Raw genomic sequence first — 27,212 nt, forward strand, 5'->3', positions numbered from 1 at the left:
CTTTTTTTTTATAGAAATTTCTTTTCCAAACTCAAGATTGTGTGTAGATTGTATTTTGTGCATCTTCCAGGTTGACTGTTCCCCAACCCCTGGCTCCAGCAGCCTTCCTCTGTGTCCTCCTCCTCCTAGTCCTAACTGTGACAGCCATGGACAGTCATATTCCTAGTACCAGTCTGCGGTGTAACTTCTGCCCTCTACAGCACAAAGGAAGGTTGGTGTGTCCCCCCCCCCCCCATTACATCACTGGGGACCAGTTTCCCGGACTGGACACAATCCGATTAAGCCCAGTCCGGGACTGAACACAGTCCGAATTAAGCCCAGTCCGGGACTGAAAAGCATTCTCAATGGAGATTTTTTTTTTTCCATTGTAGAAGCTTTTTAAGTCAGGACTAGGCTTAATCTTTATATAGAAAATCGTTCCATAGTAATTTGACTTTCAAAGTTCCACCTCTTGGAACAATTTTGGGTTGTTAGTGCTATCTTTGGGACATCCCTACCCTTACCTAACCGTTTTAAATGTAAACTTCAATGGCGTGACGTCAGAGTTGGGACTTCCTAAGGATTCTGTTTAGAGGTTCCCATTTTGGGTCTGTCAACTCTCTTGTCTCCTCACATTATCTTGCTTCCTTCTCAAAAGGTCCCGCCTCTCTGACCTTCTCATCCGATGGGTTTTAAGGAATCAAGGAAATGCAATTGAGATTCTCCCATGTGTTTTTTTTTTTCTTCCCCCTCAGGTCCTGCAGTAACGATTCCACCACCGAGTGTCTCCCGCAAGAGCGCTGTGGTACTAGTAGTGGCCGTTTCGGTCCCATTCACATCCTGTCTGCACAGGGCTGCTTGACCCCTGACCTCTGTAACTCCACCCGTGCCGTGACCTACCGAGGGGTCAGCTATAACGTGACATACAGGTTCAGTAGTCAAACTTGACTTTATTAAATGTAGTTTCACAGGGACAGTGGACATCAACATTAGTGGCCCTGTTTTAGCCAGTTGTCAGATTAGAAACGCCACAAACAGAGCAGACGTAGTTCCTTATTCTACATGTCAGTCATGTTTGTTCTACATAGCATATTTCTATCTGAATGTTCCAAAATGGTGTCCCCCCCTCCTGTATTATAGCTCTGATATGTTGTATAACAGGGCTGCCCAAATCTCTTCCTGGAGATCTACTGTCCTGTAGGTTTTCAGTCCAACCCTAATTTAGCGTATCTGATTCAGCTAGTTAAGGTCTTGTCTAGCAGCTAATAAGTAGAATAAGGTGTGTTAAATTAGGGTCTACGGTGTGGTTTTACATATGTGATATGCATTGCCAATTGCTATTAGTGTAAATTACTTAAGTAAAAATACTTTTAAGTACTACTTCAGTTATTTTTGGGGATATCTGTACCTTACTATTTATATTTGGGACAACTTTTACTTCACTGAACACATGTGTCTTTTGTAAATGATGTCTGAGTGTGGCCCCTGGCTATCTATATACATCTTTAAAAACAAGAAAATGGTGCCGCCTGCTTTGCTTAATAGAAAGCATTTGAAATTATTTATACTTTTTGATACTTAAGTATATTTAGAACCAAATATTTTTTTGACTTTAAATCAAGTAGTATTTTACTGGGTTACTTGAGTAACTTTCTAATTAAGGTATCTATACCTTTATGACAATTGGTTACTTTTTAAAAAGTTTTTCCACCACAGCCTGAGTGACTTACATACATTTTTCTAACTAACTCTCTAGGTGTTGCTGTAGTGACCAGTGTAACCAGCCTCCAGCCTCTGATACCTACATTAAGAGGCTGGTAGGAGTGACGTTGGGGCGCGGTGAGAAGCCTCCTACCGCGACGGACCCTCTGGATAGATGCCCTGGAGATGAGAACGTTGCGGAGGATGACACCGTCACTCAGCTACATGGAGAAAACAACATGAATTCCATCTATAAAGTCCTCTCAGATCTCCAGGAGTGGCTAAAGAGTAGAGGCTAGGGGTCCGTCTGGAATTCAGCCCTACTTGTCGCTGGGGGCAGGCCTGTTAGCCACAGTCACTGTCCCCACCCTCACGCAAGGGATGACACTTTAGCAAATACATTTTATTTCCGGTGTAAATGTGCTTATTTATTCAATTATTTGTAATAACTTACGTAAAGTGTAATCTATGTTTTAGTGATGTTGCTATATTGACATGGTAAAAGATGCAGTTCTCAGTGTGGTAGCTGGTGAATGGCGTGAATAAAGAGAGCATGTTGAACTTACTGTCCAGTGTCTCCAGATTTCTAAGAAATATTCCAATGAGTGAAATAATTGTCCTTCCAAAACAATGGGAATTAAAGGCCCAGTGCAGTAAAAAATAAAAACATATTCTTTGTGTTTTATCTATATTTCCACACTTAGGTTGGAATAATATTGTGATAATGCCCTTTTTTTTTAGTGTAAGAGGTGTTTAAAATGGCTGCCTGTTTTGGTGGCCTGGAGTTTTGGCCGGCCTAGTGACATCACCAGGTGGTAAATTAGTTGATAGACCAATAAGAGTTTCAATCCCCTCTGCCAATAAGAGCTAGTTTTCAGTTTCCCCTTCCCCTCTCAGACCACACCCACACCTAGCTAAATTCTTGCTTGAGAAGTTGCTATTTACTAAGAAGCTATTTTTGTCACTTAATTCAAATGGTCAAAAAGAAATCACAGTAAGGTACTTAATTGTTACCCAGAAATCATGATATTGAGAGGAAAAAGGGCTCCATTGGATCTTTATGTTAATCCATTCTGTTGGATTGGTGGACGTATACTAGTCGTAGTAAATATTCACATCAGTTGACCGCTGATTGGCTAGCTCATCAACCCCAGTGTTGTTTATGAAACGCTCTGAGGTGGGGGTTTTAAGTGTTCAAATTATGCTTTGGCCAGGGTATCAGTCAACATTATTTGGCTGTGCGTTAACAGAACGAGATTTTCACTGAACAGTTACTTTAAAATCTATTTTTTTCCCCGCTCCAGTCTGTCCTGATCTGAATAACAGGTGACGGGAGTGGGTGTGGTTACTTCGTTTGAGTTTAGATGGTACAGGTTCGACCAGCAGTAAGTGTTGGGATAGTATACAGAGCATCTGTCATCCATTGTACACCACCTGTTGTATCCAGTTTGAAATTCTTCTCAACCCCAGAGTCGTAAGAATGGGCAGGTAAGTCTTCATCCTACATATTGACATTGCATGAGCAAGCTGTTAATATTTCTGTGGTTGAGAGCACACATACACACAGGCTTTCAACCTGTCTTTTTAGATAAACTGAGACTAGAAGGTTCATTACCAGGACATACCTGTAACTTCATGCAAGCACGACTGGTTTGTTTGACAAGTTGGTATTTCGTTTTTTATTGCAAGTCAGCAACCTACCCATCAAGCTCTTGTTCCAATTGATTAATTAGACAGGTGGGTTGCCAATCAGCAGTTTCTGTTACATTCCAATGCCACTCCAATTCTAGCCTGGTCTCAGATCTGTTGTGCTGTCTGGCCAACTCCTATAGTAGTTTTCATGTCATGATGACGTTCAGTGTTTGACTAGGTCTGTGTTCACACAGACAGCCCAATTCTGATCTATTTTTCACTAACTGCTCCTTTGACCAATCAGATCAGCTCTGAGAAAAGATCTGCTGTGATTGGATGTAAAGAAGAATTAGTATGAGTGGAAATAAGATCAGAATTGGGCTGCCTGTTTAAACACAGCCTAAGGAACTAGCTATACAGTACAAACAGATCCGGGACCAGGCTACCCTCTAACGCCGCCTGACATGAATGAATAGTTCACAACCTTTTCTCTCAGGCCCCAGATGTTTCCGGCTCTATCTGCCATCCTGTGTTTGTCCCTGCTCCTCCCAGTCCTCCACTGTAACAACAACCTGCTGTGTTACTACAGCCCTATCATGTACCGGAACAAGACCTTTGACCTCATCCTGACTGAGTGTCCTCCCACGGAACTCTGCATGACGGGCAACGGTCGCTACGGAAACCACAGCGCCCTGTCCACCCGGGGGTGCGTGGCGCCGACGGGCTGCGGTCAGGTACACCCTCTCCGACTGAAAGGAACTGTCTACACCATGACGTATGCGTGCTGTGACTATAACTACTGTAACGCAGGACACCGTGTTGCGGTTAATTCGGTCCCCCTCGTGGTGGCGATGATGACTATGCTGTTAACGGGGCTGTAACTCACAAGCTTTACTTTAAAATCATGTACTTTTTCTTTTTTTTTAGATAGGTGCTGGTTTTTAATTATCGGACGTGAGGAGTACTAGGGATTTGTTGGTTGAACGGTTTACTATCTACTGCTGCATACTCAGTCCAACCAAATAGAGGTATGCATCAACCTGGAGACACAAGTTAAACAATTTTTTTTTTTTACCAAATACAATGGAAGATTATGCATTTGGCTCCTTTCTATAGAGATACATTTATATTTTTTTTATGATTGTGAAATAAATGTTTTATACACCAACTGGACTATGTGTTAGCTCTTTGGTGACTTTTTGTTGAATCAGCAATTTCTCTTTTTGAATGTTATGAAGCTATTATATAAATCTATATATGCAAGCACAACACACACACACACACACACACTGACTATCTCTTGAGGTTTGGACAGTTCTTTATTTCCCTTTTATAAGGCTGCTGGGTGTCCCCCATAGTGGATATACTTAAATGTACAGGAGATTGCTATAGTGGAGTTACAGAGAGAAGGGTGGGAGAGGGTCCATATTACACAGTAGACTTCAAAAAACAACACTGATGGAGCCTCATCTCCGGGGAGCAGAAATCAGCAGAGAGAAAGAGTGGGATGGGGTAAAAGCACAGAGGGAGGGAGGGATGGGGGTAACAGCACAGAGGGAGGGATGGGTGGGTAACAGCACGGGGGGAGGGAGGGATGGGGGTAACAGCACAGAGGGAGGGAGGGGGGTAACAGCACAGAAGGAGGGATGGGGGGGGTAACAGCACGGGGGGAGGGAGGGATGGGGGTAACAGCACAGAGGGAGGGAGGGGGGTAACAACACGGGGAGAGGGAGGGATGGGGGTAACAGCACAGAGGGAGGGATGGGGGTAACAGCACGGGGAGGGGGAGAGGGATGGGGGTAACAGCACGGGGAGAGGGAGGGATGGGGGGTAACAGCACGGGGAGAGGGAGGGATGGGGGGGTAACAGCACGGGGAGAGGGAGGGATGGGGGGTAACAGCACGGGGAGAGGGAGGGGGATGGGGTAACAGCACGGGGAGAGGGAGGGGGATGGGGTAACAGCACGGGGAGGGGGAGGGGGTAACAGCACGGGGAGGGGGATGGGGGTAACAGCACGGGGAGAGGGAGGGGGATAACAGCACGGGGAGGGGGAGGGGGATGGGGGTAACAGCACGGGGAGAGGGAGGGGGATAACAGCATGGGGAGAGGGAGGGGGATAACAGCACGGGGAGAGGGAGGGGGATGGGGTAACAGCACGGGGAGAGGGAGGGGGTAACAGCACGGGGAGAGGGAGGGGGTAACAGCACGGGGAGAGGGAGGGGGGTAACAGCACGGGGAGAGGGGGGTAACAGCACGGGCAGAGGGAGGGGGTAACAGCACGGGGAGAGGGAGAGGGAGGGGGTAACAGCACGGGGAGAGGGAGGGGGTAACAGCACGAGAATGGGAGGGATGCTGGGGGAGGGCGAGAGGGAGACGTTGTAGGCCGAGAGCCGAGAGGCTGAATAACTGCCTAATAACTTAACACTAGAAAATAACACAGATTTCACGCACAGTGTATCTTTAAATAGGTTACGTGGAGAACCGCTTACCATAAATATCTGTATTTTCAGGAGCCAACATATATAAAAAAACAAAATCGTTGTTCGGTCTTTTAACTTTTTTTTTCTTCTTATCTGTTTTTTTCCCTCTATTTTTGCGATTTGTTCCTTCCTTCCGTCTGCCTTGACGGCAGGGTTTCGTTCATCCACCCTGCCCCTTATCCATCTGTCCCTCATCCAATAAACAAGGGAAAAAAACTCATCCAACCGAAAAAATTGCGCAATGTGAATTAGTAAAAAAAAAAAAAAAATTAAACAAAACACGGCCACAGTCGACTCATCACGAAAATAACCCACAGAACAGCAAGAACACAGTACTATTTTTAGCATCGTTATCACTGTAATGATCTTACTCCTAGATACTGGTGCAGGTGGAGGAGTGTTGCCCTCTCCTTCCGGCTCAGCCAAATAGCCCAGGGGTATATTAATTAGTCAGATACTGTTGCAAAATGTTTTGCAATGGAAACCCGTTTACTCCAAAGAGTTTCTATTGGACAAATTCAGTTAGATCTCTCTCCATTTTCATTCCGTTTGCTCCGCTTGTTTCCGTTCGGCTCCTAGAGTAAACAGTAAATGGTTTCTGTTCGTTTTCATTTTGCAACGGAATCGGACTAATGAATACACCCCAGCATCCTGGCATAGAGTTGGAAACAGGGCTCACCCCCCCACCCCCCTTTAGCTTTGCCATTATCGCTTCTGTGACTGTGTGCCCTCTATCCAACTCTATGTCACTGGTCATCAGTGATATTTCTCTTAATAATTTCACAGTGTGGTAGTAGTAGGACTAGGTGGGTAGGATGGGGTGATAGGGGGAAATCCAGGGCTGGGTAGTATTATCATTGTGTCGCAACTGGAACAGGGAATCATCATATCATAATAACCACTTACAGCAACGATTAGAAAACAACTAGAAACCCGGAAGTCCATTAAAAGTAAACAAAATGTCCGCCTTTCTTGCTCCTTCACGTCTCCTTCCTTCCAGTCACATTGGGGGTGGGGAAGGCTTCTGATTGGTTGCAGCATAAACTGATGGGATGGCCCATGTTTTCTGGCAGAGTGGGGGTTGGAGAGGGAAGGGGGTGTGGTCTAAGGCTGACTGGATTCCATTGGCTGGAGGGCAGGAATTGACAGGGTGATATGGAATCAGGAGAAAGGAATGTGGTTGGTTGGTCGGTCATATTGGCAGGTCGTAGGGAAAATCCATTGGTTAGGCATGCTGCAGTGCCCGCCTCTTTCGGCTGTAGTAGTGACGTAGGCCGGTCTGTCTGGCAAAGTTCATCATGTAGTTTTGTTTACGGGTGCTGTAGGGAGACAAAGACAGTGAGAGAGAGAGAGAGGGAGGGAGGGAGGGAGGAATAGGATGGTGACCGTTAGTAACCAACGAAGAGGCATTTACAGTATCTACACACGCATCCATGCACACACCGTCTGAAATACACTCACATCACAGTCTCGTATGCAAGCTCACACATTCCTAGATCCATGTTGGTATTATCAGTTGGATTTCAACTCTAACCTCAAACATTCAAACTAAGCAAATAGTGGACTATTCATAACTTACTTTATATTGAACTGTGTGTATATATATATATATATATATATATATATATATACTGCTCAAAAAAATAAAGGGAACACTTAAACAACACATCCGAGATCTGAATGAAAGAAATAATCTTATTAAATACTTTTTTCTTTACATAGTTGAATGTGCTGACAACAAAATCACACAAAAATAATCAATGGAAATCCAATTTATCAACCCATGGAGGTCTGGATTTGGAGTCGCACTCAAAATTAAAGTGGAAAACCACACTACAGGCTGATCCAACTTTGATGTAATGTCCTTAAAACAAGTCAAAATGAGGCTCAGTAGTGTGTGTGGCCTCCACGTGCCTGTATGACCTCCCTACAAGGCCTGGGCATGCTCCTGATGAGGTGGCGGATGGTCTCCTGAGGGATCTCCTCCCAGACCTGGACTAAAGCATCCGCCAACTCCTGGACAGTCTGTGGTGCAACGTGGCGTTGGTGGATGGAGCGAGACATGATGTCCCAGATATGCTCAATTGGATTCAGGTCTGGGGAACGGGCGGGCCAGTCCATAGCATCAATGCCTTCCTCTTGCAGGAACTGCTGACACACTCCAGCCACATGAGGTCTAGCATTGTCTTGCATTAGGAGGAACCCAGGGCCAACCGCACCAGCATATGGTCTCACAAGGGGTCTGAGGATCTCATCTCGGTACCTAATGGCAGTCAGGCTACCTCTGGCGAGCACATGGAGGGCTGTGCGACCCCCCAAAGAAATGCCACCCCACACCATGACTGACCCACCGCCAAACCGGTCATGCTGGAGGATGTTGCAGGCAGCAGAACCGTCTCCACGGCGTGTCCAGACTCTGTCACGTCTGTCACGTGCTCAGTGTGAACCTGCTTTCATCTGTGAAGAGCACAGGGCGCCAGTGGCGAATTTGCCAATCTTGGTGTTCTCTGGCAAATGCCAAACGTCCTGCACGGTGTTGGGCTGTAAGCACAACCCCCACCTGTGGATGTTGGGCCCTCATACCACCCTTATGGAGTCTGTTTCTGACCGTTTGAGGAGACACATGCACATTTGTGGCCTGCTGGAGGTCATTTTGCAGGGCTCTGGCAGTGCTCCTTCTGCTCCTCCTTGCACAAAGGCGGAGGTAGCGGTCCTGCTGCTGGGTTGTTGCCCTCCTACGGCCTCCTCCACGTCTCCTGATGTACTGGCCTGTCTCCTGGTAGCGCCTCCATGCTCTGGACACTACGCTGACAGACACAGCAAACCTTCTTGCCACAGCTCGCATTGATGTGCCATCCTGGATGAGCTGCACTACCTGAGCCACTTGTGAGGGTTGTAGACTCCGTCTCATGCTACCACTAGAAATCACCGCCAGCATTCAAAAGTGACCAAAACATCAGCCAGAAAGCATAGGAACTGAGAAGTGGTCTGTGGTCCCCACCTGCAGAACCACTCCTTTATTGGGGGTGTCTTGCTAATTACCTATAATTTCCACCTGTTGTCTATTCCATTTGCTCAACAGCATGTGAAATTTATTGTCAATCAGTGTTGCTTCCTAAGTGGACAGTTTGATTTCACAGAAGTGTGATTGACTTGGAGTTACATTGTGTTGTTTAAGTGTTCCCTTTATTTTTTTGAGCAGTGTATATTGATCAACAGCTGGTTTTGACATGTTCTCAATGGCAGTATCATAAGCAAAGAGTCAACAGGACAAGACATGATGGGACACAACAGACACTAGCTACAGACACGGTCACAGACACTAGCTACAGACACGGTCACAGACACTAGCTACAAACAGGGTCGGGGTTTCTGGGGGGGGGGGTTCTAACTCTGATCAGGGTTCTAAGGTTCTAAGGTTCTATAGGAAGAGTGTTTGAGCTCGTTGAGTAATAATCCATATCAGAAGGGGAAAACAAACAGACCAACAAAAGGGGGGGGGGGGAGGGGTGTGGGGGGAGGGGAGAAACTGAACTAAATAGACACAAAGAGAAGCCGTGATTGAAGATCGCTCTTCTTGCTTAGCCTGTCATTGCCTCGTCCATCCAGCAGGTGATGCCAGGAGCGCAGCATGTGGCCCCCTGCAAAGCGGGGGGGGGGGGGGTAAGAGAAGGGGGATGGGAGGGGGACAGGGGGCTGACAAAGTGGGATGTCTGTCTTTCCGCTTCTGTGTTTTTTTGTCTACTTCACAGTGCGAGTTAGAGGACGGCCAGTATGGAGAGGGCTCCTGATTCACAGAATGATGTTTTCCATGGACAGGCAGCCATGGATGGGCGGGGATGGGGGATGGGAGATGGGAGATGGGGGATGGGGGCTTTGCAACGTTGGAATTAAAAAGCCATCATGCAAGGAGTTGGATGGAGGTTGGTTACTCTGATGAAGGGCTTGATGAGTTCTAGGTCTTTTGTTTATGTGGATGTCTTGAGCTCTGGAAGTTATGCCGTCTCTGCATTACACCGTCGCAAGTGGGAATAACGTGTGTACCGAGCGAATGATTAACGTTTGATGTCCACATTAGAATGAAGCGGAGGTTGTAACATGTGCCTCTCTCTGTGTGTTTGTGTCAAAGTCAGCCTCAGCATCAACTCCTTATTGGGGCTGTGTGCAGACATGTAGCAAGACCCAAAACACTCAAATGGAAGCAATAGGAACAACAGACATTCATATAGTGATGGCTTGCATCACACATATACACACACACATTGATTGATACCATTGAGATGTGTGTACTGTTTGTGTGTGTGTGTGTGTGTGTGTAAAATATACAGACCAATTGATGTTTACACAAAAGGTGATTTTTTTTGTTGAGAAATAGTATTTCAGATATCTAATATAGGTATTGGACCACTGGTGATATTTATAATATCCACTACCTAGACATTGATGTTAGCAGTCATGTCATTATGTCTTTCTCCTGATGTCTGCTTCCTCAAAAGTGTGGAGATATCAGTTCTGTCTGTGTCATGGATAAACCTTTCAGAAGAGCCTGCCTCTGGGTTATGACTGTAGGTGGCCTGTGTGTGTGTGTGGTGGTGGTGGTGGTGGTGGTGGTGGTGTGTGTGTGTGTGTGTGTGTGTCTCTCTGTGGAGGTGGTGGTGTGTGTGTGTGGGGGGGGGGGTTAAGGCGAGGAAGAGGATGACAGAAGAGGAGGGTCAGGGATATAAGGTGGGGGGGTGTCGTCATAGGAGGAGGAGGGGACTGCATTCGGGGAGAAGAGGAAGACTTACCTGACTCTACAGCCATGCCACAGGGAGCAGAATACAGAAGAGAGCAGAGGTTAGAGCGCGAGAGGGGAGGATGGGGATGCTGCTGGCTCGCAGAAAGATCCGGGGGGGAAGGAACCCCGGCCGCCTGGGGAGGCGAAGGGGGCCCAGAGAGACGGGGGGGAGCGAAAGAGAGGAGAGGGAGCAGGGAGTAAGAGAGTCAGAGAGAAATAGAGGTGAAGGGATATAGATGGAGAGAAAAAGGACCAAACACATCCAGAAAGAAAGAGAGGGAAGAAAGAGAGGCGGAAGGAAGGAAGGAAGGAAGGAAGGAAGGAAGAGAGAGAGATGGAAGGAAGGAAGGAAAAGAGATGGAAGGAAGAGAGAGGAAGGAAGGAAGGAAGGAAGGAAGGAAGGAAGAGAGAGGGAAGGAAGAGAGAGGAAAGGAAGAGAGAGGAAGGAAGGAAGGAAGGAAGGAAGGAAGGAAGGAAGGAAGGAAGGAAGGAAGGAAGGAAGGAAGGAAGGAAGAGAGAGGCAGAAGAAAGAGAGGCGGAAGAAAGAGAGAGGAAAGGAAGAGAGAGGAAGGAAGGAAGGAAGGAAGGAAGGAAGGAAGAGAGAGGGAAGGAAGAGAGAGGGAAGGAAGGAAGGAAGGAAGGAAGGAAGGAAGGAAGGAAGGAAGAGAGAGATGGAAGAGAGAGGCAGAAGAAAGAGAAAGGTAAGGAAGAGATATTGGAAGGAAGAGGAGATGGAAGAGGAGGAGGAGATGGAAGAGGAGGAAGAGGAGATTAAGAAGATGAGAAGAAAAAGGAGGAGGAGATTGAGAAAGAAGAGGAAGGATGAGGAGATGTAAGTGGAGGAGATGAAGAGGAGGAAGAGACGGAAGACATAATAGGACATGATGAGCCAGCAGGAGAGCACAAGCACAGGCGGTGGAGGAAGAGAAGCAATATGGTCACGCATGTTAGTGTCGTGAGATCAGGGAGGAGAGGAGAGACACACGATGACAAAGAAACAATTGAAAAGGAGGAGAGGAGTGGTGGTGGAGTTGTGGAACAGAGAGACAGAAATAAAAAAGAGAGAAGTGTGAGGATCGAACGGTTATTCTGTTCAGCAGACACTGTTGTTGAATGTTGAGAACCAACCGTAGGAGTAAAGAGAGTAGGAGAGGACAGGTCAAGGCCACACCAAACCAGGGACAGCTCAGGTAAAGGTGCGTGTTTTTGTGTAGTTTGACCTTGTTCTATAGATGCCATTCCACTCTGCGTGAAGTGGTACAAAACAATGGGCTATCTGTTGTTCGCCAAATGACTAAACACCTACACTAAAAGGAACTACACCAAGCCTTTACATACACGTTACATGACCGGTAGATGAAACACTTGCAACGCATGACATTCTTTAACATGTTATAATCAATGACCTTTATCATTGACATGAAGCTTTCAGCAACATGCAATAGGCATTAAAATGCTCTAAGCTTCTGCTATGTAGACGGCTATGCAGGTGTGTAGACGGTGTGTGTAGACGGTGTGTGTAGACGGTGTGTGACAAGCTTTGTGTATGCATTAGGTGGTCTCACACAATGTTCAAATAGACCAAAGTCACTGTGAAGTCACTGACCAGCACTTTGTGGGAAACCGTCTTGGTCACAACATCCTGTCTTTATTTTTCCTTCCTGTCTGTTGAGCACACACTGTGAGGGTGCATGTGTGTGAGGGTGTAACCTTCCTCCTTGCTGTTGAGCAAGTGTGTGTGTGTGTGTGTGTGTGTGTGTGTGTGTGTGTGTTTGTCAGTTTATGTGGAGAGAGGCGGGTGTTTTTGGGGCCGAGGTAGGGAAGACTGAGGTTCTCTAGGTTCTCAGACTGAGGTTCTCTAGGTTCTCTAGGTTCTCAGACTGAGGTTCTCTAGGTTCTCTAGGTTCTCAGACTGAGGTTCTCTAGGTTCTCAGACTGAGGTTCTCTAGGTTCTCAGACTGAGGTTCTCTAGGTTCTCAGACTGAGGTTCTCTAGGTTCTCTAGGTTCTCAGACTGAGGTTCTCTATGTTCTCTAGGTTCTCAGACTGAGGTTCTCTAGGTTCTCTAGGGACCAGGGGTACCAGGTTGGTCGGAGATACTCACAGTACTACTTCCACGTGGTCCAGCGCCCACTGGTCATGTCCCGCTCCGTCGTGACGTGGCTGCCACCACCGCAGCTCCACCCCTTTAACTCTCGCCTCTCTGGGGCAGGCGACAGGAGGACAGGAGGTCAGAGGTCAAGAGTAGGCAGTTAGCGTGTCAGTAGGTGTTTTTAGACTAGTGGACATCAACCTTGCTGCTGGAAAGTAACAGGTTGTTCATGGAAACACTGGATTAACTAGTCAGATGTGTTAGCCCTGGACTGGAATGAAGACTAGCACACTCTTTAGTTTAGTGTGTGTGTGTGTGTGTGTGTGTGTGTGTGTGTGTGTGTGTGTGTGTGTGTGTGTGTGTGTGTGTGTGTGTGCGTGCGTGAGCGTGTGTTAGTGTTGTGTTCACTCACAGTGGGATGTTGTATGAAACCCTCTGGGCCTTGATGAAGTCTTTGGGCTGGTGTTGGGCGATAACGTGCCAGCTGACTCCGTTATTGACCGTGTACTGCAGCAGAACTGCCCTGTCCACTGTGTCAGCCTGGTCCAGGGCTGTGTTACAACTGTCTGTCTGGGACACACTGCCTATCTGCAGCACGAACATGATCTTACTGTAGGAGAGAGGGGGAGAGAGAGAGAGAGCGAGGAAGAGTGAAAGGGGAGAGAAGGATGAGAGAGAGGGGGAGGTGGGGGGGCGAAGGAGAGAGAGAAAGAGGGAGGGAGAGAGAGAGTTCTGGTAAGAATACCTTGGTATTTTTAGATGGACTAGGTCCTACAAGTTTAGCCTCCAAGTTTTCCATTTTAGTCCTACTGTATATTGATCTCAATGGCCTCAGTAGTGGGCTAGGACAAGCTATGCTAGGCTAGGCTAGGACAAGCTATGCTAGGCTACGCTAGATGGTCTTGTGTGGGCAAGGCTAGGACAAGCTATGCTAGGCTAGGCTACGCTAGTATGGTCCAATGTCCACTAGTACATGGCTCGTGTGACGTCAACAGGTTATGTGACCGCAGGCCTTGTCTTACAGGAACTGTACTGTATAACAAACTTCTCTCACTGTACCTTCAGTAGTTGGATAGACTGTGGGCTTGGCTAGGCTAGGCTAGGCTAGTACAGTACAACTCATTGTCCAGTCCATACCTGGCTCGTGTCAGGTCCAGAGGCTTGGTGACCGCCTGCCTTATCTTACAGCCGTTGAAGTAGAGCGAGTCTCCGTGGGCGTGGGGAGAGAGCTGGCCACACCCACTACCCACCCCGCCCCCTTGGATGAGTTGCCAGCTCTCCTCTGACACGGTGCCTGACTCAAAGTTATCCTTTATGGAGCTAGGTAGGTCACTGCTGGACAGAGAGCAGTCATCACCTGGGAGATGGAGGCAGGAGAACCAATATGTATTCTAGATTTCAATCAATCAATCAATTGTCAATAAGAACTCTCTGTAAAGAAAGACAGCAGACTGAGTGAAACCAGACTCAGAGGGCTAGAAGGTAAGGCCATCAGGTTAGGATTACAAGAGTGATTTGTGTTAGAGGTTGTAGTCTTTGTGTTAGAGATTGTAGTCTTTGTGTTAGAGGTTGTAGTCTTTGTGTTAGAGGTTGTAGTCTTTGTGTTAGAGGTTGTAGTCTTTGTGTTAGAGGTTGTAGTCTTTGTGTCAGTGTTGTAGTCTTTGTGTTAGAGGTTGTAGTCTTTGTGTTAGTGTTGTAGTCTTTGTGTTAGTGTTGTAGTCTTTGTGTTAGTGTTGCAGTCTTTGTGTTAGAGTTTGTAGTCTTTGTGTTAGAGGTTGTAGTCTTTGTGTTAGAGGTTGTAGTCTTTGTGTTAGTGTCATAGTCTTATCAGTTACCCACCATGGTGTCCCTCATCACAGATGCAGACCACCCCGCTGGTACAGTAACCATGACCACTACACATCCCAGGACATGCCTCCCCGATGTAGACATGGTCCACCCCCCAGCCATGACGCTCGCCAGCACCCTCCTTCTGGATCCAACGGAACTGCGTGGCTCTGCAGGGGAGGAGACGGGAGGAGAGGAGACAAAACGTATAGGACTTGCTTTATCATAGAGTCAGGGAGTGACTATCAACACCCCGAATGACAGCATCCAGTCTCAGGGCTTCTGGGGCGGTGTACGAGTTAAGTTCTAAACGCATGATCTGAAACCAGCAGCCTTCTGGTTACAGCGAGACTACCCTGAGGAGACGTGGTCAGAAACACACAGCGGGACTACCCTGAGGAGACGTGGTCAGAAACACACAGCGGGACTACCCTGAGGAGACGTGGTCAGAAACACACAGCGGGACTACCCTGAGGAGACGTGGTCAGAAACACACAGCGGTCCTACCCTGAGGAGACGTGGTCAGAAACACACAGCGGGACTACCCTGAGGAGACGTGGTCAGAAACACACAGCGGGACTACCCTGAGGAGACGTGGTCAGAAACACACAGCGGTCCTACCCTGAGGAGACGTGGTCAGAAACACACAGCGGGACTACCCTGAGGAGACGTGGTCAGAAACACACAGCGGTCCTACCCTGAGGGGACGTGGTCAGGAACACACAGCGGTCCTACCCTGAGGAGACGTGGTCAGATACACACAGCGGTCCTACCCTGAGGAGACGTGGTCAGAAACACACAGCGGCCCTACCCTGAGGAGACATGGTCAGAAACACACAGCGGCCCTACCCTGAGGAGACATGGTCAGAAACACACAGCGGGACTACCCTGAGGAGACGTAGTCAGATACACACAGCGGTCCTACCCTGAGGAGACGTGGTCAGAAACACACAGCGGCCCTACCCTGAGATGACGTGGTCAGAAACACACAGCGGCCCTACCCTGAGGAGACGTGGTCAGATACACACAGCGGTCCTACCCTGAGGAGACGTGGTCAGAAACACACAGCGGCCCTACCCTGAGGAGACGTGGTCAGGCAGCTGAACAGTGACCCTGGTCCAGCTGGAGCTGTTGACTGGACTGTAGATGGTGGACTCATGGAACATGAAGGGAGAACAGCCCACGTTGTTCACAGAGGAGGGAATACACTCTAATTGAACCAGCTGCCATGAGTCAGACCTGGACAGGGAGAAAGGGAGGATGGAGGGGGAGAGAGAGAGAAAGAGGGAGGAGAAAGAAGGGTTGTGGTCAATTACTTTTTAATGAGGAACATTTTGTATTTAGAATTTCAGTTTACTTCCTGAATTGACTGAATTGAAATGGATTTGACCCAATGACTGTATATACGAATGGACAAAGCCATCGGTCACGTGACACCCTTTATCTTTGTGAAGACTCAATAGCACATTTGGAACCCAAGAAGTTTGTTAAGATTGTGTCTTGTGGAAAATGTATGTAGACATTACATCTGCAGTTTGAGCTACTTCGGGAAGTGGCTTTGCAGGCTAGCTCAGTGCTGCCCCCTCTCATTGATTATCTCAAGTTGAAGGCCGACCGAGGTACTGCAGGCTACTAAATTATCCTTATTAAATATAAAAGGATATCTGGTGAATTAGAAGTAATTATTGGTACCATGATTGTCTTCAAAATGTGTATTTGTTTACACATAGATTGCCATTTTCCCCTTTACTGTAATATGGGATTCTGTTTTCTGTTAACAATGCAATGCAATACCGGCTGCCTTGAACTTCCTGGCATCAATGAGAGAGGGGGCAGTCATTCTCCCCTGAATTGACCCAAACCCTGGCTGTGTACTGTGTGAGGAAGGCATTTAGCTAGCGCATCGGAACACTACATTAGCAGCATAGATAAGAATATCTATATCTCTTTCTCTCTCACCTGGCATCCTTCCTGTACTGCAGCAGGACAGAATGGTGGTCTTCACAGCTGTCTGCCTCACAACCAACCACAATCTACACAGAAGACAGAGGAGAGTATGACTTAGGAGATACAAGAAATGATAACAGTAACAGTTACCTTAAACTCTGTGTTGTAGCCATGTTGTAAATGCTAAGAGGTTTGCAGCAGCTATCTAAAACCCAAAATTCATTCTATCCTTGTCAAAGGAGCCCCTCTTGAGATTAAATATGGTGTTCCACAGGGATTGATTCTTGGACCTCTATTATTGTTGATGTTAATTATGTAAGACTGTAGGATGGTGCCAAGCTGTAAATGATGAGAGGTTATACCTTAAACTGTAGGATGTACCCAGGCTGTACGATGAGCTCGCGGGTGGCCAGAATGTTGTGTGTTTTGTCCTGTTTCTTATTGGGCCAGTAGAGGTGGAAAGAGGGGTTCCCACAGAAGCCTGCTGTACGCACCGCGTTGGGATAGAAGCTCCAGCTCTCCTCATGTGACACACCCTCTGAGAGAGAGAGAGACGGGGGGGTACGAAAAAGAGAAGAAAGAATAGTTGGTTGTCCATTGTCTTTTTTTTAAATTTGTCGAAGGGCATATAACAACCTAGAAAGAGACTCCCATTCCTTTCCGAAGGTGATACAGCACAATCTGTTTACCGTCATCGAAGTTGTCGAGCAAGGCGGAGGGGTTGATGTCAGACCCTCCCACCAGGATGTTGTCGACGGCCCACTGAGCGCGCTCCGGCCCGGATGTCGCCAGACCGGAGGAGACGTGGAAGGGCTGCCACCACCGCAACCGTGTAGCATTAGATAACGCCCCCTCTGGTATCACGATGTAATCACGCCTCACAGACACATACTTCAGATAGTCCATCTCATGGAGCAGGGTCCAGGACACACCTGGGGGAGGGAGGGAGGGAGGGAGGGGGGGAGGGATGGAGGGAGGGAGGGATGGATGGAGGGAGGGAGGGAGGGAGGGAGGGATGGAGGGAGGGAGGGAGGGAGGGAGGGATGAATGGATGGATGGATGGATGGATGGATGGATGGATGGATGGATGGAGGGACATTAGGTTAATCGTTAGGATTCCCCTGCTGGTTTTCCATCAGGTTAATTGTTGCTGGTTTTCCATCAGGTTAATCGTTAGGATTCCCCTGCTGGTTTTCCATCAGGTTAATCATTAGGATTCCCCTGCTGGTTTTCCATCAGGTTAATCATTAGGATTCCCCTGCTGGTTTTCCATTAGGTTAATCGTTAGGATTCCCCTGCTGGCTTTCCATCAGGTCAATCGTTAGGATTCCCGTGCTGATGGAGCTGCGTGGATTTGTTTCTAAATGTCTATCTGTTTATGTTGTTTCATACCTCCATCTGTGGAGTAGTCCAGCAGCACTCCCTCTTTACGACAGGTTGGACGATGGCACATGGTCATGTTGTCTTCACTGCCAATCCTGGCCCAGTATTCTACAAACCTGAAGAGGAAGAAGAAGAGAAATAAGAGGAAGATTACATTTGTGTTGTGTCCTCCAAACGAGACACATACACACACTGAAATGGAATCTTAAAAGCCTGAATTGACAGAAAAATGACTATATACAAATTGTATGACCGAACCCTGGGAAGACAAACAATAGAGTTACTAACTTGGCTCCGCGGAGGTCCAGGTCAGTGGTGACGGCTTGTCTGGCATCTGCCCCTCCAAAGTACAGGGCTGTCCCCTCCACCAGCACCCCACAGTCAGTACAGGGATGGCCCCCTTCCAGGACCTGCCACTGAGGACCTGGGGCCCCTTCCCAGTCAAAACGCTCCTTCAGAGACGCCTATAAGAATAGAATAGATACTTTATTGTCCACAGAAATGGAATGTGTCTTCTTCTCTTTTCCCAACACTTTGTTACACACACCCAAGAGTTAAGAGGCATGGAGTGTACAAAAGACATGGTCCTTTGAGCCGGATAGGAACAACTTGTATGAAAATGTAGTAAATAAATAAAGATTGATGAACTGATTGATACCTTGAGAGAAGTGCTGGCGTAGCAGTTGGGTCCAGTGAAGCCAGGGTCACAGAGACACCTCTGATCTAGACAGTCTCCATGTCCCCCGCAGTGGCCGTCACAGGCCGGCCCGATGTAGAAGTTCTCCACAGCCCACTGGGTGTCCGAGTGCTGCTGGTAAAACCGGAAACGGACCGCGCTGCAGAACATAACAACACAGAATATAGTTTCAGAACCAATGTAGGACCCCCCCCCCCCAAAGTGCTGCAGATAAAACAGGACCCCCCCCCCAAGTGCTGCTGATATAACAGGACCCCCCCCCCCATAAAGATCAAGATCACCAAGACCTTTAAATGGTCTTCCCTAGGGTGCCAGCCAGGTTGATTGTGTGTGTGTGTGTGTGTGTGTGTGTGTACGTGTCCGCGTGTGTGTCCATGCTTGCTTACATACGTGTGTTTATTGTATGTGTCAGGCGTGTCACTCACGTGTCTGCCAGGCTGTCCGGTAGAGGGTAGACGGCCCTTTTCCAGCCCTGGGCAGGGAAGAAGACGCTGGGCTGGGAGACCTGTCCTCCACAGCGAGGGTCCGCAGGGAGACACTGGAGCACCAGATACCTCCAGGACACACCGAAGTCCACAGAGTACTGGACATGGACCTGGCGCTCTGCCTGGCGCTCTGGAACACTGCAGCCCACTGCTATCTGTAAAGACACACAGGGATTCATACATACGCCGTTATTGTAACCTCAATGGACACATATGTTAATGGTCTCTGTATGCACACACACCAAACAAAGATGGCTGCTATCTGTTAACAGAGAAACACATAGATCTAAGCCATTGCAGAATAACAAAAGGTGACATTACTCATTTTAGGTGACGGGAACAAGTGTTCAATATATTACAAGAGGCCCCGTGTGCACCTAATTAAATCACTGCACACAAACGGACACAGTCTTACCTTGAACTGCATGACCCAGTCTTTGTCAGGTATGATGTCGTGCGTGACAGCATACACCTCTCTCCCGTCATCGCTACCACACACCATCACACCGTCTGGAGAACTACAGAATCTCTGTACAGTACAGTCCTCACTGAACAGCCAATGGTCACTCACTGGAAGGGGAGAGAGGGAGGGAGAGAGATGAGGGAGGGAGAGAGATGGGGAAGGGAGAGGGGGGAGGAAGAGTGAGTGAGGGGAGAGGGGGAGTGATAGGGGAGAGGAAGAGGGAGATAGAGGGATAGGGGAGCAGGTGGGGGAGGAAGAGGGAGAGAGAGTGAGTGGAGAGAGATGGGGAAGGGAGAGGGGGGAGGGAGAGTGAGTGGAGAGAGATGGGGAAGGGAGAGGGGGGAGGGAGAGTGAGTGAGGGGAGAGGGGGAGTGATAGGGGAGAGGGAGGGAAAGGGAGGAGGGATAGGGGAGAGGAAGAGGGAGAGAGAGTGAGGGAAGAGGGAGAGAGAGAGCGAGAGAGCGGGGAGAGGTAGAAAAAGGGAGAGAATAAGGGGGAGAGAATTACTAAATATAAAAAATTTAATGTATTTTTCTGTTGACTTTGTACAGTTACAGATCCTGTATAATAGTTTTCTCCTAAAGCAGTTGTATTTGACGTGGTCTTTGCTTATTAGAAGGACACCTGTGGTTGTGTGTACCTGTAGTTGTGTGTGTACCTGTAGTTGTGTGTGTACCTGTGGCTGTGTGTGTACCTGTAGTTGTGTGTGTACCTGTGGTTGTGTGTGTACCTGTAGTTGTGTGTGTACCTGTGGTTGTGTGTGTACCTGTAGTTGTGTGTGTACCTAGAGTTGTGTGTACCTGTGGCTGTGTGTGTACCTGTAGTTGTGTGTGTACCTGTGGTTGTGTGTACCTGTGGTTGTGTGTGTACCTGTAGTGTGTGTACCTGTAGTTGTGTGTGTACCTATAGTTGTGTGTACCTGTGGTTGTGTGTACCTGTAGTTGTGTGTGTACCTGTAGTTGTGTGTACCTGTGGTTGTGTGTACCTGTGGTTGTGTGTGTACTTGTAGTGTGTGTACCTGTAGTTGTGTGTGTACCTGTAGTTGTGTGTGTACCTGTAGTTGTGTGTGTACCTGTGGTTGTGTGTGTACCTGTAGTTGTGTGTGTACCTGTAGTTGTGTGTACCTGTAGTTGTGTGTACCTGTAGTTGTGTGTACCTGTGGTTGTGATGTGTACTTGTGGCGGTGTGTGTGGTGGCCTTGTCCAGATCCCCTGTGTAATATACCTGAGGTGCTCTCTTCCTCTCCCTCACTGAGGAGTCCTATCCTGCCTGTGGGTGTACCATCAGCGGGAGCTCTCTCGTGGTTGGGCAGCGCCACCCCTCCGAATGTGTCAGTTATCTGAGCCCGCGGGTCAGAGCCGGCAATCAGAACGTTGTCCAGCGCCCAGTCGCTGTGGTCCGCTCCATCGTGTGTCGGCTGCCACCAGCGGACTCGCACCCCTTCCTGACGTGCTGCTGGGGGTAGCAGCACATTGACAAATCTAGACACACACACACACACACACACACACACACACACACACACACACACACACACACACACACACACACACACACACACACACACACACACACACACACACACACACACACACACACACACACAGGTTAGGACTGAAACATCTGATGTGAAAGACCTAGGAAGGAGAAAGCAGAGTCCCAGTTAGATTCGTAGACGTTTCCGTAAACAGTCCTTCTTGAACCTCCTCCTAGGACTTTTTGTTGTTGTTGGGGTCAGTGAGTATGAAGTGTTGTTGTGCAGAGGGTTCCTGGTTGGAACCCAGGTCGGGACAGGACAATGAACCAGTCTGTTACACTTCCAACCGTATATATATATATATATATAGTACAGGAGGTTTGATGTAGAACACTTACCCAGGCTTGTATATATATATATATATATATATATATATATATATATATAAATATATATATATATAAATATATATATATATATATATATATATATATATATATATATATATACAGTACAGGAGGTTTGATGTAGAACACTTACCCAGGCTTGTATATATATATATATAGTACAGTAGGTTTGATGTAGAACACTTACCCAGGCTTGTATATATATATATATATGTATATACAGTACAGGAGGTTTGATGTAGAACACTTACCCAGGCTTGTATACATATATATAGTACAATAGGTTTGATGTAGAACACTTACCCAGGCTTGTATATATATATATATATATATATATAAATATATATATATATATATATAGATATATATATATATGTATATACAGTACAGGAGGTTTGATGTAGAACACTTACCCAGGCTTGTATACATATATATATAGTACAGTAGGTTTGATGTAGAACACTTACCCAGGCTTGCTGTACAGGTCATAGAAGATCTCTGTCAGCAGATTCCAGTTGATGCCTCCGTTCAGGCTGAACTCCAGCAGCACGCCCTGGTTACGGTTGCTAGGTGGGATCATACAGCCGTACATGAAGTAAAACTGGATGAACTCTGCGTTGGTCAGGTTCAGATCCACCGTCACCAGCTGACGACTACAACTCTGCAGACAGACAGAGAGAGAGAGCGAGAGAGAGCGAGAGAAGAGAGAGAGAAGAGAGAGAGACAGAGACAGAGACACAGACAGAGACAGAGACAGAGACAGAGACAGAGACAGACAGACAAGAACACATCAAAGAAGTAAGAAAGAAAAACAGGTTAGATGAAGAGATACGAACAGATCAGGTTTCGGGTCCAATTTAAATTCTGGTGATAGACTGATAGATCGATAGATCGACAAGACAGACAGCCAGTTACCCCACTGAAGTGCAGTGCAGCACCAGATGCCACTGCCCCACACACAGTACTGAGTTTTGCGCCGGTCACCAGGTGCCAGTGGCTGAGAGAGGGGGTTCGGCTGAAGCTGTCCTTTAGCTGGGAGGGCAGAGGGGCCACAGGCTCATCACAGTACTCCCCTCTCCACTCTGGATCACACCTACATGGGGAGGGGATATTATCCTAAATTCACATTATAATGATTCAAATAGTTGAGGCGATAGTAAGTTCCAGAGTGCTAGAATAAAAAGGATGATGTGTGGAGTGTATAATACCTCTGGGATGATGTGTGGAGTGTATAATACCTCTGGGATGATGTGTGGAGTGTATAATACCTCTGGGATGATGTGTGGAGTGTATAATACCTCTGGGATGATGTGTGGAGTGTATAATACCTCTGGGATGATGTGTGGAGTGTATAATACCTCTGGGATGATGTGTGGAGTGTATAATACCTCTGGGATGATGTGCGATAACTCTGGTAGGAACTAGGAATCCTCCAATCAGGATTTTGTAAAAAACCCTAAACTTTGGAAACGTTTCTGTAATTTTGCAACCCTACTGGTGGGTACGGTCACTCACACACAGGAGCTCTGCTGGCAGCGTCCGTGTCCAGAGCACATGTCAGGACAGCCGTCTCCGATGTAAAGGTTGTCCAGAGCCCAGGTCTGCTGCTTGTCAAACGGAGCCTGCTGGAACCAGCGGAACCGCGTGGCTGGAGACCTGCAGACACACCAGAGAGTGTGTGTGAATGTTACCATGCACTCTGGTGTCTGTGTCTTCCAGTTGCCCTATACAGGACTAGATGTGTCAGTGTGTATAGCAGGGCACAGGACTGTGTGTCAGTGTGTATAGCAGGGCACAGGACTGTGTTAGTGTGTATAGAAGGGCACAGGACTGTGTTAGTGTGTTTAGAAGGGCATAGGACTGTGTTAGTGTGTATAGCAGGGCACAGGACTGTGTTAGTGTGTTTAGAAGGGCACAGGACTGTGTTAGTGTGTTTAGAAGGGCACAGGACTGTGTTAGTGTGTTTAGAAGGGCATAGGACTGTGTGTCAGTGTGTATAGCAGGGCACAGGACTGTGTTAGTGTGTATAGCAGGGCACAGGACTGTGTTAGTGTGTTTAGAAGGGCACAGGACTGTGTTAGTGTGTTTAGAAGGGCATAGGACTGTGTTAGTGTGTATAGCAGGGCACAGGACTGTGTTAGTGTGTTTAGAAGGGCACAGGACTGTGTTAGTGTGTTTAGAAGGGCACAGGACTGTGTTAGTGTGTTTAGAAGGGCACAGGACTGTGTTAGTGTGCATAGCAGGGCACAGGACTGTGTTAGTGTGTATAGCAGGGCACATGACTGTGTGTCAGTGTGTATAGCAGGGCACAGGACTGTGTGTCAGTGTGTATAGAAGGGCACAGGACTGTGTTATTGTGTGTAGAAGGGCAGAGGACTGTGTTAGTGTGTTTGACACACAGTACATTTCCTGCAATTCTACACATTTTGCCATGGGGCGGAGAGAATTATTTGTCTTTTTAAAGCTAATTCTTTAACCTGTTGGGTCTAGGGGGCAGTATTTTCACGGCCGGATAAAAAACGTACCCGATTTAATTTGGTTACTACTCCTGCCCAGAAACTAGAATATGCATATAATTAGTAGATTTGGATAGAAAACACTCTAAAGTTTCTAAAGCTGTTTAAATGGTGTCTGTGAGTATAACAGAACTCATATGGCAGGCCAAAACCTGAGAAGATTCCATACAGGAAGTGCCATGTCTGACAATTTATAGTCCTTCTGTAGCCTCTCTATCGAAAATACAGCATCTGTGCTGTAACGTGACGTTTTCTAAGGCTTCCATTGGCTCTCAGAAGGCGCCAGAAAGTGTAATGAGATGTCTGCAGTCTCTGGGTAAAGAACAGCAGCAGAGTTTGTTACTGGCCTGCCTGGGGACAGTGACACTGGAGATGCGCATTCATGTGAATTCTCCATTTTGTTCTTTCAGTCTTTGAATGAATACAACGTCGCCCGGTTGGAAAATTATCGCTATTTTACGAGAAAAATCACATAAAAATTGATTTTAAACAGCGTTTGACATGCTTCGAAATACGGTAATGGAATATTTGGAATTTCTTTGTCACGAAATGCGCTCGCGCGTCACCCTTCGGATAGTGACCTGAACGCATGAACAAAACAGAGCTATTTCAATATAACTATGGATTATTTCGAATCAAAACAACATTTGTTGTTGAAGTAGAAGTCCTGGGAGTGCATTCTGACGAAGAACAGCAAAGATAATCCAATTTTTCTTATAGTAAGTCTGAGTTTGGTGGGTGTCAAATTAGCTAGCCGTGATGGCCGGGCTATCTACTCAGAATATTGCAAAATGTGCTTTCGCCGAAAAGCTATTTTAAAATCTGACACTGTGATTGCATAAAGGAGTTCTGTATCTATAATTCTTAAATTAATTGTTATGTATTTTGTGAACGTTAATCGTGAGTAATTAAGTAAATTCACTGGAAGTTTGCGGTGTGTATGCTAGTTGCTAGTTCTGAACATCACATGCTAATGTAAAAAGCTGGTTTTTGATATAAATATGAACTTGACTGAACAAAACATGCATGTATTGTATAACATAATGTCCTAGGAGTGTCATCTGATGAAGATCATCAAAGGTTAGTGCTGCATTTAGTTGTGTTTTAGTTTTTTGTGACATATATGCTTGCTTGAAAAATGGCTGTGTGGTTATTTCTGACTATGTACTCTCCTAACATAATCTAATGTTTTGCTTTCGCTGTAAAGCCTTTTTGAAATCGGACTGTGTGGTTAGATTAACGAGAGTCTTATCTTTCAAATGGTGTAAAATAGTCCTATGTTTGAGAACTTTGAATTATGACATTTTGTGGTTTTAAATTTGGCGCTCTGATGTGTCACTGGCTGTTGAATAGTGCGGGTTGATTTCGTCCCACCTACCCTAGAGATGTTAAATTCTACCCATTTTGTCATATCGTGGAGAGAAATATTATCAGTTTTAAAGCTACTTTCCTGCAATTCTTCACATTTTGCCATGACTTTTGCCATATTAATGATATTGCCCCGGAATAGAACAGGTGTAGACCTTACCATGAAATGTTTACTTACAAACCCTTAACCAACAACGCAGTTTTAAGAAAGTAGAGTTATGAAAATATTTACTAAATAAACTATCAACATGTAACTGACCTGGTATAGTTGGGGATTGGCAGTCCAACAACATGTAACTGACCTGGTATAGTTGGGGATTGGCAGTCCAACAACATGTAACTGACCTGGCATAGTTGGGGATTGGCAGTCCAACAACATGTAACTGACCTGGTATAGTTGGGGATTGGCAGTCCAACAACATGTAACTGACCTGGCATAGGTGGGGATTGGCAGTCCATCAACATGTAACTGACCTGGCATAGGTGGGGATTGGCAGAGTGACTCGGCCCCACTTGTTGTAGGTGTCTGCTACCAGCAGTCTCTGTAAGGTGTAGGAGGAGCAGTCTGGGCTGGTGGGGAGACAGTCTCTCACCAGAGGCTGCCAGCTCAGACCCAGGTCCAGAGAATACTCTAGTTCAATGGCTGTGATGGACAAGAGAAGACAAAGAAAGACACACAGAGAAACACAAGACATCAGTATTTATTGTAAATTCATGTTTACCTAGCATAGCCCATGTATTCAATACTACATGGACAAATCAATCATAGTCAATGAAAGGTATCATTTCATTACACCTTATAACCTTTTTTCGGTGAACCTATGGCATAATTACCACTACCAACCCCACTGACAACCTCTTATGTCCATTCCTCTCCCTAGTGGCTCACCGTAGCAGGAGTTGGTGACAGAGCAGGAAGCGGAGAAGTCAAACTGTATGAATGCATCCTGTCCCAGGCTGATGTCTGTGGTGACAGCGTAGCGCGTGTTGGACTTCTCTATAAAGGCGAAGGCCGCCCCGTCAGAACCACACACGGGCATACGGGTACCCCCGGGGTGGAGCAGCCAGGAACGACCATCCATAGAGGAGAAGTCATCCTCCAGAGGTCCCCAGCCACTGGCACTGCCACCCACCACCAGCTGGTAGAGGAAAGAGAGACGTACGTTCCAGACATACAGGCAGGATGCTGTATACTGATTGGCCGATATATACACTGACTGTACAAAACATTCTTTCCATGACGTAGACTGACCAGGTGAATCCAGGTGAAAGCTATGATCCCTTTTTGATGTCACCTGTTAAATCCACTTCAATCCGTGTAAATGAAGGGGAGGAGGCAGGTTAGAGAATGATTTTTAAGCCTTTAGACAATTGCGACATGGATTGTGTATGTCAAAATCGAAATAAAATTGTAATGGTCACATACACATATTTAGCAGATGTTATTGCGGGTGTAGTGAAATGCTTGTGTTCCTAGCTCAAACAGTGCAGTAGTATCTAACAATTCACAACAATACACACACATCTAAAAGTAAAAGAATGGAATTAAGAAATATATACGTACATATTAGATTGAGCAATGTCGGAGTGGCATTGACGGAAATAACGTAGAATAGAATACAGTATATCCATATGAGTAAAACAGTATGTAAACAGTATGTAAACAGTATGTAAACAGTATGTAAACATTATTAAAGTGACTAGTGTTCCATTGTTAAAGTGGCCAGTGATTCCATGTCTATGTATATGGAGCAGCAGCCTCTGAGGTGCAGGGTTGCGTAACCGGGTGGAAGCCGGCTAGGGATGGCTATTTAACAGTCTGATGGCCTTGAGATAGAAGCTGTTTTTCAGTCTCTCGGTCCCAGCTTTGATTCACCTGTACTGACCTCGCCTTCTGGATGATAACGGGGTGAACAGGCCATGGCTCCAGTGGTTGTTGTCCTTGATGATCTTTTTGAACCTTCCTGTGACATCGGGTGCTG

The 27,212-nt window shown here is 46.8% G+C and overlaps 1 protein-coding gene across 1 annotated transcript in view; it reads right to left on the reverse strand.

Annotated features, from left to right (window-relative positions):
• Nucleotides 1-5,881: 5,881 nt before the first annotated feature.
• LOC115196637 (reelin) overlaps nt 5,882-27,212 on the reverse strand; it is a 46,447-nt gene continuing 25,116 nt past the window's right edge. Inside the window, exons 12-32 of the mRNA XM_029757483.1 lie at nt 26,120-26,369; nt 25,705-25,873; nt 22,862-23,002; nt 22,262-22,439; nt 21,814-22,007; nt 20,687-20,943; nt 19,415-19,569; nt 18,940-19,154; nt 18,476-18,653; nt 18,106-18,281; nt 17,827-17,933; nt 17,124-17,366; nt 16,797-16,972; nt 16,447-16,520; nt 15,565-15,726; nt 14,500-14,657; nt 13,798-14,017; nt 13,073-13,270; nt 12,673-12,771; nt 10,580-10,585; nt 5,882-7,111 (exon numbers count right to left, since the gene is read on the reverse strand). Coding sequence (XP_029613343.1) covers nt 7,018-7,111; nt 10,580-10,585; nt 12,673-12,771; nt 13,073-13,270; nt 13,798-14,017; nt 14,500-14,657; nt 15,565-15,726; nt 16,447-16,520; nt 16,797-16,972; nt 17,124-17,366; nt 17,827-17,933; nt 18,106-18,281; nt 18,476-18,653; nt 18,940-19,154; nt 19,415-19,569; nt 20,687-20,943; nt 21,814-22,007; nt 22,262-22,439; nt 22,862-23,002; nt 25,705-25,873; nt 26,120-26,369 — 3,450 coding nt within the window. The 3' untranslated portion in view covers nt 5,882-7,017. The remainder of the gene's footprint in view (nt 7,112-10,579; nt 10,586-12,672; nt 12,772-13,072; nt 13,271-13,797; nt 14,018-14,499; nt 14,658-15,564; nt 15,727-16,446; nt 16,521-16,796; nt 16,973-17,123; nt 17,367-17,826; nt 17,934-18,105; nt 18,282-18,475; nt 18,654-18,939; nt 19,155-19,414; nt 19,570-20,686; nt 20,944-21,813; nt 22,008-22,261; nt 22,440-22,861; nt 23,003-25,704; nt 25,874-26,119; nt 26,370-27,212) is intronic.

Source organism: Salmo trutta, chromosome 7 (assembly GCF_901001165.1).
Source record: "Salmo trutta chromosome 7, fSalTru1.1, whole genome shotgun sequence".
NCBI classification, from domain to species: domain Eukaryota; kingdom Metazoa; phylum Chordata; class Actinopteri; order Salmoniformes; family Salmonidae; genus Salmo; species Salmo trutta.